Source organism: Ambystoma mexicanum, chromosome 6q (genome assembly GCF_040938575.1).
Source record: "Ambystoma mexicanum isolate Mex_15411 chromosome 6q, UKY_AmexF1_1, whole genome shotgun sequence".
NCBI classification, from domain to species: Eukaryota; Metazoa; Chordata; class Amphibia; order Caudata; family Ambystomatidae; genus Ambystoma; species Ambystoma mexicanum.
The window spans coordinates 1,337,760,485-1,337,780,219 of NC_090937.1; the positions used below are offsets into that span (position 1 = coordinate 1,337,760,485).

At 45.9% G+C, this 19,735-nt stretch overlaps 1 protein-coding gene across 1 annotated transcript in view; it reads left to right on the top strand.

Annotated features, from left to right (window-relative positions):
• The window catches only part of WDR1 (WD repeat domain 1), a 590,429-nt gene that overhangs the window by 162,606 nt on the left and 408,088 nt on the right, over window positions 1–19,735 (top strand). The window contains exon 5 of the mRNA XM_069631954.1: window positions 6,583–6,763. Within this exon, the coding sequence (XP_069488055.1) occupies window positions 6,583–6,763 (181 nt within the window). The remainder of the gene's footprint in view (window positions 1–6,582; window positions 6,764–19,735) is intronic.

Below are 19,735 nucleotides of genomic sequence, written 5' to 3' on the forward strand. Positions count from 1 at the left end.
AATGCCTCTGAGTAGCACGAAACGGCCGCTGGGGTCTAGTTCCACTGTCATCAGTGCAAAGGGGAGCCGTTTGTGTAGGAGGATCAAGACACCCCGGGAACCCATCGTGTACTCTACGTGATAAACTAATCGCTAGTTAGTCCTGCGGAAGAATCGGCAGGTCAACCTGCTAGGTGTGTCTCTGTAAGAAAGCAATGTCAGGGGAACGCCTGTTTAGGAATTGCATTACAAGCCGACGCTTGATACTTGAGCCCATGCCATTTACATTCCATGTGAGGATCCTTGGGGATCTGTGACGTTCAGTAACTACCATTGGGACATGTGCGCCTCCCCCTGTGAAGCCATTATGTTGTTGTGTGGGCATTTCTGTCTAGGAATCCAATTTGTTGTGCCAGATGCGTGTGTGATATATATATGACTGTGAGAGTACAGTGGTCGTGCCCGGTGAAATCGTGGGTGTTGGGCATGATATGTTTCGCGGTCTTGTAATGAAAATTAGAGTGATGTAACTTCCCGGAAAATTTCTAACATAACTCCCCATCCCCCGTCCCCATACTCATCCCAACATGAAGTATCTGTCGCCCGAACTCTACTCTACGCTAATAACTATGTCGCTAGATCAACTTGATATAAACTGTTATTACTTTCCCACCGACTTACTACTCCTTCTTGGGTCAAGTGTCTGGAGTCTGGGGGGGGGGGGAGGGTTGGCGTTCGCCGATGGCATAGTTTGTTGATTATGATTACATATAATGCGTTTGATCCTTCGTGCATAGGCGGCGGTGATCCCTTTCTGGTAACAGCCCAAGCAAGGTGTTTGTCACGGGTGCCTGCCTAGAAGGCAGTCGGTCAGTGTGCTGTTTTGATATATCCTTCCATTGTTTCGTTTAGCCAATGTCTGTTAACCGTGCTAGGGATTGGGGCCCCCATTAGGTTTATTCTGATTCTCCTTTATAGGTTGTCGGGCGGGTCTTTCCTCCCTTGGTCTCGGTCTTCCCCTGCGATTTTGATCGGCCCCGGTACAGTCTCCTCCAATGTGGGTCTCCGCCCATCTCCATGCTGCCTGTGGATCAGTGAAGTGGACTGTCTTGCCTTCATGTTGGATCTTCAGCTGTGCCGGGAACAGCAGCCCATATTTCACATTCATAGAGTGAAGCTTCCTTTTCAAGTGTTCAAAGGACTGTCTGGCCTTCTGAACTTCGCGGGTGTAGTCCGGGAAGAAGGCGATCCTGGATCCATTATATACCACCGTCCCTTGTGTTCTGGCCATCTGTAGGATGGTGTCTCTGTCGCAGTAATTAAAAATGTTCACGATAATTGCCCTTGGGGGCGCCCCGGGGTTGGGTGACCTGTGGGCACGCGATGTGCACGTTCCACCGAGAAGTTCGAGAAGGTTTTCTGCAAAGAGATCTGCCAGCCATTCCTCCAGGAAGAGTTCCATGCTAGGACCCTCTGTGCGCTCCGGCAGGTCTAAAATGCGAATGTTATTGCGTCGGGACCTGCCCTCTCCCTCCTCCACACAGGCTTCCAAGGTTTTCAGGCAGTTCAGTGTTTGTGTGAGTTGCTGGTGCACACCGCCTAGGTCGTCCTCCACGCTAGATATTCGCTGCTCTGCTTCTCCCGTTCGGGATGAGAGTTTCTGGAGGTTGTGGCGAAGGAACGAGACCTCGGTGGAAATAGTTTTTGCTCCATTGAGGAGCGCAAACTGGCGATTGCGGCCATCACGTCCTTTAGTGACAGGGGGTTCTTCCATTGGAGGGGGGGGTCGTCCCTGGGTCCTCCGCGTTTGGTGCTGGCTGTGTGCTCGTGGCATATTGATCCATGGTGCTTTGCGTTGTGGTTTTCTTGTTTCTTTCCTTGCCCATGATGTTGAATCCCGCAGAAATGTGAATGTGAGGACTAGTCTCTCGTGGCGTTGTCTGGGCCTCCACTTGTGACTGAGTTGCCCCTGCTATATTGCTTCCTTGTCGCGGTGTTCGCAACTGCAGCTTCAGCCTCCCCAGGGCTCGGAAAAGGCCGTGGTTGTTGAGCAGGATCCGGCGCGGGGTTCCAGTCGTTATAAACGATTGTGGGGAGAGGGAGCTGCCTGCTCAGTGTTGGGGGCTTGGATCTTTCCGCCTCGATCGCCTCCTGGCCGTGCACCTCAGGTCATCTCACCCCAGATCACCCGCACTGCCTGTGTTGTTGGTCTAGGCGGTCCTGTCGCTGGTGGGTGTCCCGTTACGTTGTTCCTCCCTGGAAGTTCTCGCCGCCGCGTTGGTATGCTGGGGACTTCCCTCGCAGCGGCCCACCAGTCACAGGCTGTCGCGCAGGAGTCCCCTCCAGGCCGCTTGGGTTGGCGTAGCGGGTATATCGGGCCTGCTCACCGTCCCCGTCCAGGCTTCTCGTCCGTGGGTGGCTCCGGTTGATATCACCAGCCGGGGTCTGTCGCCTCCAAGGATTGCCGCGAGTCGGGATGGCGAACAAAGAAGGCTCCAATCGCAGGTATCGGGTTGGCAGGGCCCTCCCAGGCCCCTCCAGGGGGACTTTTAGAACGAAGGCTGGTTCAACAGGTTGGGACCACGGGCGGGCACCTTCCGGCCTTCGCTGTATTTTAGCGCGTTTCATGCGCGGCGGCCATTTTGTTTGCCGTCGGAGATCCCACTTCGCTGTTTTTCGGCGCCGATATCTTGCTCCTCACGCAGCGGATTTGGTCCACTTCTGTCGTGTGCAGCCACTGGGTTCCGCTGCACGAAAATCTTTTTTTTGGTGGCATCAACTTCCCAAATCAAAGGATATTAGCAGGATATTTCGGGCGGCCACAGGAGCACCTAGGAATCACATCTCCATTGCGTGCTTGCTGGCCACGCCCCCCTTGTAAAACATTGTTTAGACTGCACCTCTTACCAAGGAGGCCTTTTTGCAAAAGCCATCCTTTATTCAGTACATAATTAAACTCTGGTACTCCCTCCTCCAAATTACTACTGCTGTGGGAGACTATCTAAGATGAATAAGTGGGAAGACACAATCCATTCGAAGAACAAGTTACTTACCAACTGTAACGCACATATTCCTCATCGACCATCCCAACCTGTACTTCCTTAAGAGCCTGACATCCTTCGATGCCTGATACAACTGATGCAACCATTAACACCAAAAAAACAGAACTGAGACCAACGGGCATGGCTCGAGCCCTTTATACGACGGATGGCGTCGACACTCAACGGCGGCCCTCGAGGGACTAAATGCAGCCTAGAGCACAGCTCCCTCTGGGAAAAATGTTTTTCGAAGAAAGAAGCCGCAAGCGGGAAGATCATATCCAGTTGAAAGAACGTTACAGTTGGTAAGTAACTTGTTGTTCTGTTAACCTCCTCCTTAAAATGTCACCTACTTCAGTCACCTGTCTGATTGCTACTGGCTGATCTCGAACACAATTGTTCATGCTGATTTTAATGTACTGCTGATTGTTCTTTGTGAAGTGCTTTGTATTTATTGAGTTTTATATAGTGCTTTTTACCAAATACTGGTTGATCATTAGCCTTCCATTCATTGGTAAAATCATTGACGAAGTAGTGGCCAGCCAACTCCTGATTAAATCCACGTACAAGTTCTACTTGCTGACTAGCAATCTGGATTTAGACCCTCATCCTGCATGGAGTCCGCTACCAGTCAGGTCATACACAACACACTCCAGTTCATGGACGAAGGTAAATCTTGCCTCTTGGTCTGCCACCTTGCCACCTTGCTGCCATGTCAACAGTCGACCAGACCATAGCCTTTTCATTGATGGAATGAGTTTCACAGACAGTTATCTGGTATGCCTCCTAGATCTCGAATAGATATTGAACCGTCCAAATGGTCAGCTGTCTGTCAGAGCGTAGTGTTGCATGCAAATTCCCACAAGGCGCAATCATCTCTCCAATTATCTGGAAATCTATATATGTAGCATCCTTTTTGGCTACCGAAACCTCTATCCAACTTGAAGAAAATGTGTCCTGCTAGGCCATCCATCTAAACTCAAGTTCATCCTAACATGCATGTCTGCTTAACACCTTGATGGAATCACTCTGGGCCAGCCACATTGCCAAAGAACCTTGGTTCTTTATCGTCTGCAACCGCTCCTTCTAGCAACACATTATCAAAAAAGTCCAAACTGCCCAGTATCTTCCGAAAGGTTAAAACCCTTCCTCCCACCAGAGGACTTTGGAACCGCGGGCCAATCCTTAATATCATACCTTGTTGAAGAGATCGATCTCCTTGCTGTTTTCCCTGCCCTGCAAACTGCTGCATGCTTGATCACAGAACCGAAGAAATGTTACTACGTCGCCCATGTTCTAAAGAGAAAACTGCACTGGTTCCTTATTCCAGCTAGGATACTCTTCAGCATAGCCTTTATCACACACTAGGCAATTTTCCTTTGCACCAACCTACGTTGCCAAGCAACCTCTGACTCAGGTAGCATGTGCACTTTATGGAATTGCAGAACTGTAAGGCTCATGGCAAGACTTGCGCACAAAGGAAATAAAATGTAAAGCATGAATTTTCTTCTATTTACCAGCATACGTGAACGCTAGTCCAGCTGCAATTAGGATGGACCAAAGCCCTTGCAGTTCATGAAGGGCCCCAAAACCCTGCTCTTCAAGGTGTAATGAAGGAACACATAGGACCCTCTGCTCCTCCAATAAGCGAACCACTGTGGTCCAGCACCTGCCGATCTTTAGCCGGAACACCCTTTTGCGGCCAGCGTATACCTTTTTGGAATAACCCTTTAACCTTGTACAACTTACTTCCTAGCTGGGTAGAAGCCCAAATATATAGCATCGGAAATCTAGTCATTGTTCCATATGGTTGGGGTCCAATCGTTTGTATTTGGTCACAGAACAAGCATTGTTTGTACATATATTCATGTCCTATCCCAAAGGCTTTTTTTGGAGCTACAAACTGGCGATGGTGGAGCATTACAAGTTATGATGATGTATTCTCTATTTGGGGTTAGTGTGATTAGATTACCATTCAAACATGTTCAGCTTTTAATTACCCCTGGAAACGGTTTACTTGGATATTTCTTTAAATAATGATTTAAATGAAACCAGGGGATGAGCGAGTTATTAATTGACCAGGTGCCTTTGGACTCTCCAAAGAATGTGCTAAAACAAGACTGTGATGCATATATGGAAGATAGAGGGGATAATCTGGCAAGTTAGGAATCCTTGTAGTTGAACAAGCCACAATACGATTTCTTGTATATACCACATCTCTGATCCTCATGCTCTTTGACAGATTGTTCCATGAAAATGAACTCCAGGCTTGCTCTGTTTAATCTGTGTTTCTTTTTCTTTAAACTTAATCAGAAGTCCTTCCTTTTATTTTTCTACTCCAAACATGTCTTTACTAGTGGACTGAATCTTGGCAAAGCGGAATTAAGTGAGTCGCACCTATTTTAGCAAAAAGGTACTAACACAACTTCTCACTTTTTTTTTCTTTTTTGCTTGGCTCATTATGATTCCTCTTTTGTTGGTGTTTTATAAAAACAAAGTAAATATATTTTGGTCACTGGTATAGCCCTCTAGATATTTTAACAATTGCGTATATAAATGTATCTGAATGGGCCGTTGTGTCCCTCTCATTCCAGAGCTGTTTTGATTCCAATTGTTTAGTCATTTTATTTCGGAGTCATTTTCGTTTGGCTGAGGTTGCCCCATCCATGTCTCCATAGGAATTCAATTGCATTTGGTGACTCTGGAACATTTACACTTGTCTAAAAGTTCAAATACATCAAGGCAGGATTCAATATGTGATTGTTTTGAGGGTTCTATCCCATTTCATCGGCAGTCATTTTTACGACTGGTATTTTTACGAATACATTTTTCTGAAAAAAGTAGACATTTTTATTTTTGGGAGCGTTCCCCCACCAAGCCGCCCCTTGCCACACCTATTTTTACTATTCCCGACACCCCCAACTCCTTATCTGGCAGCCCTGCCCCCCAAATGTCAATAAATTATTTAGGCAAGTGTTACCGTTTTGAGAGTGGGGGAATTGGAACTGCCTTCCCTTTCAGATCATCAAACCCTTAACCACTCAGTTTTCAGCATGGTGTCATGATCTATTTACTGCTCTGTATATGCTTGATAACACTTGTATCACTGTTGTATTTAATAGCTCAATCCACACCGAGAGAAAGGGTTTTTCAGTGGTTTTATGTTTGGGCTTCATGGGGTGGGGGAGGGAATGCAGACTGGTATTTATGGACTACGTTGTGTGCGGCTTGATGTGTCCACTCATTCTGGTTTTGGTACATAGGAAACCTGTTGCTCCTTAGGATAAAAAAGCTGCAATTAAGAGTCTTAATTTGTCCAACTCTTAAATGCTTGAAACAAAACAAAAAGTTTGAAAGCTGTAATCTGCATTATATACTTTTTGATAGTTCGACCCTTGAAGAGGTGTCTTCAGTGACTTATCGGTACCAAGTGAAAGACTGCTTAAGTATTTGAATGATTAACCTCCTTAAAATGTTTGGATAACTTTCATAGGACATTTGGCATGTATATTCAAGGAGTGTCTGTAATAGCTTTGACTGTTATTTTTTTGAATTTTTCTTGCAGATTCGGGTCTGTTTTTCTTTGGGATACTGGGTCTTCTGTGGGTGAGGTTGGAGGCCACAGCAAGGTGATAAACAGTGTAGACATCAAACAAACCAGGCCCTATCGTCTAGTAACTGGGAGTGATGACTGCTTCTCTGTGTTCTCCGAGGGACCCCCATTCAAGTTCAAGTTTACACTGAGTGTAAGTTTATTTTAATTGTTTTCCAACTTATTTTGTATAGTAATATGTAACTGCCTTATCAACAGTTTGTATTGTCTGTCCTCTTTGTGGAGGACTCTTATGGTGATTACAAAACAGTCAGGCGCCTGTTTCCCCAACCCCCACATTTGTTTTGTTTTTGTTTCGGATGTCTGTTGTTAGAAAGTTGCCCTAATGGATAATCACTCAAGATCTTGCAGCCAGTGCAGTGAAACCTGGCGTCATTGAGATGTGTATATTGGAGAGTCCCCAAAGACCTGGGCATTTAAATGCTGTTTTATCCACACTCCTTCTCTTGGCCTTGATTTTAGGGGTTTGATTTGCTTTCTGATTTTTAAGGTGTGTGGGACTCGGTTCAGCAGTATGAGAAAAGAATTTTGTTGGGGGTCCAGTCGACCCTTACCATTTAATTTCGATCTTTGCTGCATATTTTGTTTCTTGCATGACATTGGTTAACATTTATCTACAACATACATTCATTACCAAGATTTCTGGATTTTTACTCTGCTACCTTTTGGATTTTGAGGATTATTTGTGCACTGTTGTCTTGGTTAGAACAGCGTAGGCTAAAGCTTTGGATCAGTTCAGGAAGGTGGCTTACATTGAGAGGAGGCAGTGTTAGTTACTGGTTAACCTGGCCACTCGCCCCCTGTGTTCATTGACGGGGAGGGAAAGAGCAATAACTTTATAAGGAGATCCATTTAAGCCTAAACTGAAGGTCCTACTTGGACTGGTTATTTGGTTAGGGTCACTAGGCTCATTGTATTGGAAGGAGGTGAAAGGGATTATGTTTGCCAGGCTGTCTTCCCATTCTGGAGGCCATCCCAAATGGTGAATACAAATTGTCACTGCAAAGGTGCAAGCCCTTTTACTAGCTACATCCTCTTGAACTTCAATAAACTTGCAGCTCTTGGCTTGCACAATATTTACAAACGGTAAAGAAAAGGAGTATCTGATTATTTCTGTGTTTGTCAATCTGCTTAGAATCACATGCTGTGTATAGTCCCACATCCAGTGGTAACCGCAGAGTATTGCATCTTGTCTTTCGAGAATCAAAAGGGGACGTCGACATGGGCGTCCCTGTAACACTATCCTTACGTGAAGTGTAGTGTACCCAAGATCCCTCACGCGTTGATGTCCCGCTGATTTGTCCAGATAACTGGTCGCCCTTATGCGGAGTTCGTAAAGAACATTGCTATTGTCCAACGACCTTTGGTCGAATAATTCTATAAAGATAGTTAAGATCACCCCTCCCTTGTCTCAACGGCTGTTCCAGTTTCCGCCGAAGACCTGCGAGATTCGACGGACGGTGATCCTGTCGCCTACCATGTGGCCTGGCCTTCCACCGTCCTATACAGTAGGGAGAGTGGGGTTGGGTGGACATTTCATTTCAAACGGAAAATGCCTTTCCCTTTCTTCCCTCTTTCCCAGTTGGTCTTAAGTCACTCTGTGTGACCTCAGCTTTGGAGAGGACTCCATTTAGATTCTGCCCTATTTGTAAGAGCAAATTCCCATGGAAGGATAAGCACAGACAGTGTAAGCAGTGCTTGCCCCTCTCTCACAAAGCGGAAGGGTGTGCGGCCTGTAAGCTCCTCCGCCTCAAGACTTTGAAGGAGCGTAGAGTAAAACGGTGGGCGGCCTATGGTATGTCCAAGGCCGGGTCTTCTGCCTCTACCATCGAATGTGACGACGGCGAGAGTGACTCAGACCTCCGAGCCGGAGGTTGTTGACCTTTCAACAGAACGCTTGCGTTTCGTATCGTCTGTCCCCGGGCAATCCAAGACAAAGGGCGCTACCCTAAAAACACATAGTTCCATCGATACGCATCACAGGAAGGCGTACGGCGACGATAAACCGAGGACTCAAGATAAGGGCTTACCAACGCCGACTGTTACGGCACTACTGGAAAAGGTGGCCGATGGGGGGGGAAGGGCCCCGATTCCGGCGAAACAGACTCCCTTACAATCGTCAGATATACCTGCGCGCCTCCCGACTGGTAAGGACGTCGAGGTCAGCCTGGCAAGAATTGTGGCTGCTGATTCTCAAAAACAATCTAGGGACTCTCCGAAAGTTTCCGAAAGGCCCTGCTGAGATCTAAAGATAGCGTTCAGAAGTCGCGAGAAGGACACAGGGATACCCCACCTTCATCGGTCCCGCCAGAGGACTTCTCTGAAGGAGAGGAAGGACTTACTTCGACGTTAAGGCACAGATCTCTAAGGTTTTCGACGGAAGAAAGTGCTGGGGACACTTCGACGGAAGACTGAGAGAGACACCTTTCCACCCCTAGACCGTTCTAGGTCATCAGTCTGGACTAGGGAAAAGTTTGAGAACTGCATGGAAAGGGTGGAAAAGTTTGTTTCACGTGCAGAACAACCTACACCAAGAAGGCCATGGGAGGAAAGCCCTGCTAACCCTAGAGCTAAATTCCCAAGGCGTTTGACCCCTCTTTAGAAGAGCACATACATAATTATGACCATACTGAAGACATTCCAAAAGTTAAGGTACAGGAAAATGCTTTCTCTTATGAGCCCATTAAAGATCAGCCCATTGAAGGCTGGGGGGAGGACCCAGATGTGGGTGACCCTCAACTATGGCAGTCCCCAGAGCCACAAAACCCAGACCCGTATATTCTGGCTTTGGACTCTCCTCAAAACAGCCCTACAAGAAATCCCTCTCCTATTGATGATCAACTGACGTTTAAAGTAATGTTACGTAAGGCAGCTGATCACTTTAAAATTGCCACTGAAGAGGCAGCACCTGAAGCCTACTTTGTTGAAGATACACTCCGAGAAGCCGCCAACCAGCCAGGCCATCCCTCTCCTCAATTCGATTAAAAAAAAATGCCTGGCTCCAGCCTTGACTACACCAGCTCTTACGAGAGGTGTAAACCCAAGAATTGAAAAACTTTCGCCCTTCTCCCTCATGACCTCTATATATTAGAGGTCATTCCACCCCATATTCTTTGGTAGTCACTACCACAAGAAAAAGAGCCAGGGTTCCCTTGTCAACAGGCGAGGCACCCCCTGACAAAGAAGGAAAAAGACTTTATTCCATGGGTAAGAGGGTTACCACAGCGGCAGCGTACTCTACGCGTATTACCAATAACACCACACTATTGGCCAGTTACACGGATGCACAATGGGCTTTAGTACAAGAAGGCCTACAAGAGGCTCCAGAACCTCTACAGACCCGTCTACTTATCGCAGTCTCTGAGGGTAGGCAAGTTAACCAAAGAATTTTAAAGAACACTTTGGATTCTGCCGAGACGGCCAGTCGAGCCCTCGCCTAGGGCATTCTCCTCAAGACACGCATGGCTTCGAAATTCGGGGTTTAAACCTGAAACGCAAGCGTCTCTCTTATAAACAAACCTGTGGAGGAATCCAACCTGTTTGGAAAGGTGGACGATGAGGCCTTAGATGCCGCGAAAAAAGAACATTAATCCCTAAAGTTTGGACCAAATTACTCCGAGGCCCTCCACAAAGCTTGGATTTGGAAACTGAAGGTTTTTTCTTGGCCAACGCGCCACTCATCAACAATACTCTTCAGGAAACAACTGGAAGTCTCTACAAGGGACCAACACTTACATTACCCTGTACCCTCAAAGTGGACAGCGCAGTGGTAAGGGAAGAGACAGGAACCCTACCCCCAGAGGTTCTCCTGCCTCAGGTTCCAAATGATTCGAAGATTCGGGTCCCCTCCCATGCCTCCCTGGTCAGGGACCGGCTGACATCATTCCTGAAAGCATGGGAGGGAATAACCACGGACCAGTGGGTGCTAAAGACCATAGCACACGGGTACTGTGTAGAGTTCAATCGGTCCCCAAAATTCAGACCTCCACGACAACGAAGACTAACACCGGAACATCTTTGCATACTTCTTCAAGAAGTCGAGGTGCTGGAACAAAAAGGAGCCATAGAGATCGTACCTCTATCACAGGTAAGAGGGTATTTATTCAGTGTACTTCTTTGTACCCAAAAAGGATCTAACCATGTGTTCCTGTTCTAGATCTGCGCCCAGCGAGCAAATTTGTAAAACCACAAAAAATGTTCATGGTCACTCTGCAACTCTGGATATGAAAGATGCCTACTTTCATATTTCGATGTTGCCAGTGCACAGAAAGTACCTCAGGGTTATGATAAGAGAACAAAAATTATCAGTACAAGGTACTACCCTTCGGCATAGCATCTGCACCAAGGGTGTTTACAAAGGTACTAGCAGTAGCGGCAGCACACTTGCGCAAGCAATCTATTCCAGTATATCCTTACCTCGACGACTGGCCCATAACAGGGGACTCTTCCAAATCGTGTCTATCAAATACCCAAAAGACGATAGATATTTTATTCAGGCTGGGATTCTCTATCAACGAGAAAAAATCCAGCTTAGACCCCAGTCAAGTCAAACAATTCCTAGGGGCTCTAATTCAAACAAACCACAGCCTCGTCTTCCCCCTCCAACGAGAGGGTTCAAAACATGTTGTTTCAAATCCCTCACTAACCATTCGAGAGGTAACAGTACGCAAGGCTATGCGTCTGCTAGGAATGATGGCGTCCTGTATCTACTTCCTCGCATGCACCCAATGTAAGAGTGGCTAAGCAACCAGTGGTGTCAGGGCAACGGACAGTGGAACGATTTAGTAGTGGTCTCGCCGGCCCTAGTTCTCTCGTTACGGTGGTGATTGGGGGGGAAAACCTCTTGAAAGGGAAATCCTTCACCACCCCCGCAGTGGAAGCCACTCTAACTACAGACGCCTCCCTTACAGGGTGGGGAGCCCACCTGCTCCAGCAGACTCCAAGCAGAGTTTGGTCGCCAGACATAGCGTCCAACCACATAAACCTGCTGGAACTGCTGGCAGTGTTCAAAGCCCTGAAAGCTTATCGAAACACAACTACAGGGAAAGACTATTTGATATTTATTATGTGTGAAGATTTTGCATATTTTATTCCTGTAATCCTTAATTTCATATATCTAAAACTTTTACCTCAACTGTATATACCTGTAACATTGTAAGCCTTGAATATTCTTCTGCCTGCGCCCTGCTGCCCCTGGGTATGGTGCGCCATATAAATAAATAAATAAATAAACAAACAAACTATCCTTATCCTTACAGACGGCACCACGGCCATGTACTATCTGAACAAACAGGGAGGCACTCATTCTCCAGTGCTGTCCAAACTGTCTCAGAACATTTGGAAGTGGGCTCTCAAACGCCACATGTTCCAGTTACCACAACATATTCCAGGGAAATCCATCTTCTGGCAGGTGTACTCAGCAGAGACTTCCCGTTGCCCAGGGAGTATGAGTGGCAATTACACTGAGACATCGTCACCAACGTTTTCCACAGATCGATCTGTTTGCGACCCTGGAAAACGCCCAATGCCAAGATTACGCCTCTAGGTACCCCCAGAACCGATCCAAGGGGAACGGACTCTGGATAACATGGTCAGCAAAATTTGTATATTCACTCCCACCCCGCCCCCCAACCCCCGACTCAACTTCTCAAAAAGATCGTGCACAAGATGCACCAGGAACCAGTCACAATGATATTGGTGGGCCCACAAACCCAGGTTTGCTCATCTGATGGATATGTCCCCATCTCCGGCCTTGGCCATACAACATGTTGTCGCAAGACAAAGGGCAGACGCTTCACCCATGCCCGCAGACATTGAACTTAGCGGCCTGGCTCCTGAGGTCATAGAATTCGGACACCTGCAGCTACCTCAAAGATGTATGGACTTCCTCAGGGAGGCAAGGAAACCCAACACTAGATATTGCTAATCTAGTAAATGGAAACGGTTTGTCATCTGGTTTAACTCAGAGCATCAACCCAATCAACTGCTCTCCCACTCACATTGTCCTATAACTAACTCACTTACTTGACTCAGGCCTAGTCTTCAACTCAATAAAGGTGCACCTAGCGGCACTTTCAGCATATACATCATCACAACAGAAGGTCTCATGGTGGAAGATACCAGTGATTAAAGCTTTCATGGAAGGGGTAAAAATAATTCACCCTCCCATTTCTAAGCCGGCTCCCAGATGGGACCTAAATGTGGTGTTAACTAGGCTTATGGGAGCTCCTTTCGAGCCCAAGCACAAAGCAAGTCTTAAGAACCTCACCCTCAAGACTGCTTTTTTAAATGGCAATCACCTCCATTAGGAGGGTAAGTGAACTGCAGGCACTCTCTTTTCTAGATCCCTTTTTTTAACCGTTCACAAAGACAAGGTGGTTTTGCGCACTCACCCTAGATTTGTGCCTAAATTAATTTCCAAGTTCCATGTGAACCAGTCAATAGAGCTACCAACGTTCTTTCAAAATCCCTCAAGTCTGGAGGAAAGAACCCTGCATACACTGGATGTACGCAGAGCTGTCATGTTCTATGTGGAAATAACTTGTCGACTAAGGAAGACTAATCCGTTTTTCGTGTCAGTGGCCACAGGAAAAAGAGATGCAGTCTCCAAATCCACTATTTCTAGATGGATTGTCAATTGCATTACACTCTGCTACCATCTTGCGAAGAGGGAACTGCCCTTCAAGCCTAGAGCACACTGTACTCTAGGCACTGGGACGTCCATAGCATTAATTGCAAATGTTCCTCTTGAGTCCATTTGCAAAGCTGCAACCTGGAGTTCTGTACACACCTTTACAAAACACGATTACCTAGAAACTCATTCTAGGTCTGATTCTCAGGTGGGACAGACAGTACTAAGACAATCTTTTCACTACTGTTCCTTCTCACAACCAACCTCCAACTCCGGGTACTGCTCGCTAGTCTATGCACAGCATGTGATTCTAAGCAGATTGACAAACATCAGAAGACATGCATTACTTACCGTAAAAGCATTTCTGATGGTTTTATCTGCCTAGATTCACATGTGCCCACCCTTCCTCCCCGCTCGGATAGAAGGAACATAGACGTCGTACTACTTTCTCTCTCTTTTCTGTACTCAGTCACGATAGTCTCCCTCTTGGCAGAAAAATTACAATCGGACGGACCTCAACGCGTGATGGATCTTGGGAACACTACACGTCACGTAGGGATAGTGTTACAGGCACGGCCATGTCGAGGTCCCCTTTCGATTCTCGAAAGACAAGATGTAATACTCTGCTGTTACCACTCTGTCGAACTATGCACAGCATGTGAAGCTAAGCAGATACAACCAACCATCTGAAATGCTTTACGGTAAGTAATGCATGTCATCTCGCCCATGCCACAAGTACATCATTTTCAAGTCCTTTTTCTTCCTATTTCTCTGTGGTAGCTGCTTATTGTAAAACAGGAGGCTGAATTTTTCCCAAGAACGCCTTCACTGTTTGAGCCCAGACACTCTGACTACATGCAGGTTTCTCCATGCCTTCCAAAGGCATTAGGGTTCAATTATGTCACAGAACCCTAGATGTATTAGTTTACTCACAACAAGAACACTTTGAAGATTTAGTTTTATGAAGCCTTTTGTAGCTGAATGTCGAGGACCTTTTAATAGATTAGGGTTCACCTGGAGGCTAAAGGGCTTAAACATTCTCTGCCTTTAAGGTATGGCCTACTGGAACAACCAATGGTAAAACATTAGGGCGAACAAAGTTCTAAATCTATCACCCTAAGACTCGGGGAGCAGCCAGAGAACCATTCCTTGAGATACTCTATCCTTGACACTACACTAGTTTACTAGTTATTTGGCTATTTATTCTAGAACATTCCCCTATATGCGTTTGTACAACCCAAGATCCTATTTTGTGAAAACTAATAAAACTTTAACTTGAACATGTGTTGTACATTTTGCATTTCTCAAATACCCTACAGCATCCTTCACTTTCTGTGAACCCTGTACATCAGATCATTGGATCTGACCTAGCCCAAGTTCTTTGTGGTCATGCGGTCCATTAAGTTCAATCATCTGTCTTTGGGGACAGGTTGAGGATCAACATCTGCCAACTATGCAGTGAGGTTGTTGCCAACAAATGTGACCTGACCTTGTTAAACACTGCAGAGAGAATATGCTTAACTTTCTTGTAGGCTTCGAGAAGAATCTACTGTGTAGTGCTAGCAGAAATGGACTCCACTGGTTTTATGGCGCATCTTATATTTGCTAGTACAGCATAGACCAAGCTCATTAACTACTGACCGTATGGAGAGCTACGTTTATAACTAGTGTGTTATGATCTGATTCTGGCCCATCTCTGGACAAAATACCACATACACTATTCAAAGCCAAGGGATCAAGATAAAGCCCTTTAATAGCTTCAGCTCACACCTAACATGTTGGCCATTATGGGAAGTACAAGCTTGTCGTGATGTGTTTTGTAAGAAACGTGGACTACGCATCGTCCTGTAATCATCTGGTGCTTCAGGGATCTTGAATCCTATTCTGCATCATTCCTCTGATGCCATACATTCCTGCTTTGCTATCTTGTATTCTAGATCACCTCTGAGCTGCTCATTGAAGTCTTCAATATGCTGTTTGGGCAGGACTTAATCACTGAAGCAGCCTACGGTCGTCTGAACTGCAACTATTATTCCCTTTTGTAGCCATGATCTGGCGCTCTAGTGTCGCTTTGCCTTGCAACAAAAAATTTGTTCTGTAAAATACTGGTTCCTCCTTTCAATCCCTTCTCTTTTATGGCTCCTTTTGGGTTCCTCCTCCAACTAGCATTTGAAATCTGGTAGTATTTGAAATGTATCTTAGGTTAGGTTATTTCTGTGTCCCTTTCCTCCATACTCCTGGAGGAGAGTTTGCTTCAGAGCAGCGTCTGATAAAACCATGCTATGGTACACGCCCCCTGCAAGGTAATTGTTTTTTATTTTTTTATAACGCGCTTCATTGTTGGGGATACTTTTCATTTTAGTGCTCTATTCATCCCACCTTAGAGACCCTTAGCTCTTTTGCTGGACTTTGTGAGTGAGCCCTTTATCTCACTTGCTCATGTATTTTGACCTGATTTGGATTATGTGTTTCCTTTATTTTTGGAGTCTGAAACTCCATAGGCATCTACATTTTGTATGCTGACATACAGCACTTTCAGTGCAGTGTCACAGATAAATCATTAAGGTTTCTCTTCAGGTTTAAATACCTTTTGTTGGGTGAACTACTGTTCTCAGGAATAATAAAGTGAAAATTGACATTACTTACCTTTTTTCTTTGTAGGTCCAGGACACCCCATCTTCTGTGGGGTGCTGGGGGGTTACTTAGTAGCCCCTTTTCTACTTTCTCATGTAACATTTATTATGTTACCCTCACTACTTTAAATGGCTGGTGAAAGTGGTTTAATGTTCCTACCATTGTGCTTTTATACCGCAGGATGAATCCTCAGCTGCAGTATAGCACCCATGGGTGACCATTGTTTCAAAATGGCCCGGTCTTCGCTTTTCGCCATTTCTTGTTTGGGTTTTACTTTGCGAGCCAAACCAGGTTTAACCCCTTTGTTCGTTTTGCCTTTGGTGGGCACCCGCATCTGGCTCCAGTGTCTCTGGCATGGCAGGAAGTAAGGGAGGTGCTGAAACTCCCCTGTCCTTAGTCACCAGGGTAACATGAATGCACCCAATCTTGATTGGCTGGCTGTCCTTGCAGGACAGCCATCCTGCTATGTGAGTGACAGCTAGGCTGTGCATGAATGGGAGAAACCTGCTTTAAAGACGAGGCTTCTTGGACTGAAGGTGGTCGACGACTGGTCAAAATGACCCGATGAAGAAACCATGAACGAAGCTTGCTGAATCCTCCTGGACCTTTAAATTACCCGGTGAAGCCCTGCTGCTGTGCTAACTACTTTTTCTAATCCATGAGAGAAGAAGTTAGTGGACATGAGAGAAGCTCCGGAAAGGACTACTTCCTTTGGGTTAGTGGGGCCAACTAACCCCGAGACAAACTTTGCTGGAAGACCTTCCCCAATTGGCTGTACTTTTGTTGCAGGAACCGAGTGCCAGGGGTCGAGAAATCCATAGTAAAGTGCAATGTCTGTAAGCCGGCCTGAAGCTTCAGGAGTCTGCCCAGGACCCTCCAGAAGCAGGACGACCAGAGCTCGAGTCCCCTCACCAGAGTGCAGGAGTCAAGGAGTGAAGGAAGCACAACCAAGATCTATGGTGGTGCTATTTACTGAGCGCTGAAACCGTGAGTGCCGCTGATCCGAAAAGAGCCTGTAGCTGCCACCGACCTTCGAATGGCTGTGCAGGAGTCCTCCAGATGTCCTCCCTCTTGTCCCCACGACTGAGGCCAAGGAACACAGGATCTGCATCGCTGCAACCAAACAGAAGCCAGCTGGATCCTCTTATTCTAACCAAAGGTACTGTTCTGACTTGGGGGAGGGGGGTGGCGGGGGTACTTACCTCTTTGTCTGTAGCTTGCTTTTCTCAGTTGAAACTTGCAGTAGCTGCTTCCCCCGGGTTGATTTCAGCTCTAACTTTCACATATGTAACAGCTAGTTGCCCTACAGTGATTTTTGTACAGCAATCTCACTAACTTTGTGCAAGACTTTGTACTATGTTAAGAAGTGCCGCAGCTCCCTAGACTTTGCGCCAGTTGACTTTCTGTCCTTGCTCCCTGCAGACTCTTCTATTCCTTTTTTGATTTTTACTGTCCCTCACAGGTGATACATTGGTTTTTAACTAATATTGCTGGGAAAGGTTTTTATCTAGACTTCATTGGGAGATTTAAAAGTGCTCACATGCTCTGAGAACCTGTTTAACCTTTTTCCTTCCGTTAACCTTTCCTTTCTACCAACCGCAGAATTTACAAAGTACCAAAGTGATATATAAATGCCAATACTGTCCTAGTTAGTGAAGTCACCTCAGGGTGTAGGAAGTGTGTATGAAGAATCTCTCTAAAGAGTGTATCTACTTTCTTTGTGTTGATTCTGAGAAAGTATTTTGAAGTGTATTTGATTGCTACATATATTGCCCTTTTTAAAGAATGCTTGTTTAAAAACTGCTAAAATTAATAATGATTTTAAATACAAACCTCTTGTATTGCTTGCAAGGTAGCTGGTGGGATTTTGTGTCCCACAGAAGTAGGACGTGTGGTTACAGTATTGGTTGAGGAAGATGATGTGGAGGAAGACGGCCTACTACTTGTTAAGAAAGGAACAATCTTTCCCAGTGCATTGCGGTAGTTGGATTTGGTGTGGCAGCACATGGAGGTGGTCCCTTAGGAGTAATGTCCTGATAGTCTGTGATGAAGTACAAAGTTGCACTCTGTGCATTTCACTTTTGTAGCTTTAGCCTTTGGTACGTTCCCAACAGTGGTAAAGAACTGGCACACCCATGATTCTCTCTGGTTGCTACAGGTAGGCACTTCCTCTACCTCATCTTCTTGGTCCTCTTCATTGGCTCTGTAAATGTGCTTTTTTTTTTTTTTGTGTGCAGGTACTCCAGCTGCTGGTGGTAGCTCTTGGGGGGTGGTGGGGTGGGGGGGGAGGGGGTGAGGGATGTCAATAGCTGATGCCATTTTTAAGATTATTAGCAGTTTTGCTACCTTTCTTCCAAGGATGTGCTTTGTAATAGATTGTGAATGGATAATGAGTAAGAATAGGTGTAGGAGCTGTGCAAGGGTACATTTGAGCTTGAAAGTTCCTAGATCAGTGAAAAATGCAGTTCCAAACTGTCCTCGAATCATGCCATGAGCCATGGTCACATGGACTGTCCGGAAGGTCCGCAATGACGTCCGATGTTCGAACATGTCGACGGAAGCAAAAACAGTCAAAGTATAGAAGTGTTAATGATGCTAGAAGGTGGGAAATTGAGTTTTAAGGTGAAACTTTGTTAATTGTACAAAAAAGTTACTATATTGGGGTAAGTATGATATTAGTAAGTTGTAGGAAAATAGCACGTACTGGTAGCCCATGAAATTCTCTGAAAAAAACAGACGCTGTGGTTAAGTTGCACCAATTTAAACCTATTAAATGAAAAAACGTTGTTAAAGGGACGTTATAGTTGCAAGTAAAACCAAAACCCCTCAAATTCACCAGTTGTGGTAATCTTAGCAACCATAACTCGCGCCACCCCTTCGCACTGCGAAGACTAACACCCAGGACATCAAATCGGGTCCTTTTCATGCTAGGCCCCGTTCCCTAAAACGGTGCATAGTTTTGCCTGAACACCCCCCCGCCCCCCCAATATTAGACCCTTGCATCTATTCTAACATCTCCTGCATGCACCTCCCTCCTCCCCTTGCTACCTTATGTTATCCTTTGTGATCCCCATTACCGAATTGCTCTGTCCAGACCTTTTGGGATGCAGGGCCAGCTCCCTTTCGCTCCTAACACCTGGTAGCCTCTCGTAAGGTTTCCGTGGATACATTTCATTAAAAAAGTTTACTTAACCTTTACCCCATCTTAGGTTTCCATGCCCCTGGGATATTGTGATGAGTCTCTGTTCGCTGTCTACTTTGCACACAGCCTCGAAGGTGAACCCTGTGTTTTTAAATTTCATTGATGGCTAATTCCATCCTTCTTTGGCATCAATTGCCTTGTTGTGGATCATGGATATTGGCTATTAATATCCCAGGGCAAATGCTTACTTTTCCAATCGGTACCCCAGCACCTCACCTCTACCCATGGTCTCGGGCAGGCACCAGTTGGTTGTTGCTACTGCCCCAAGATGTAAGTCAGCTATTCCACTTCATGTGAACCCACACCACACTTTTTCCTCCTGCAAACCCTCTTTCAGCCCACCGCCTTATGCCCTCTAACGGCTCCCCCCACGGCGTGATTGGGACATGTGATTCCTTGCAGATGTTTGTCAGTGCCTCGCCTTTTTCTAAATGGATGCATCTGTGGTTGCACTCTTTTCTACCATTACATCATGCTAAATCTCTAGGTATTAAGCGCGTTATAAATAACCAATCATATCATATCATTGGTATTCCCGGTAGCCTTAGCGCACTTGAACGCATGCACACCAATATCGTAATGTCTATTTGGAGAACAGACCGTAGATCTTTCATTTCATTCCTATTTAGTTACAATCT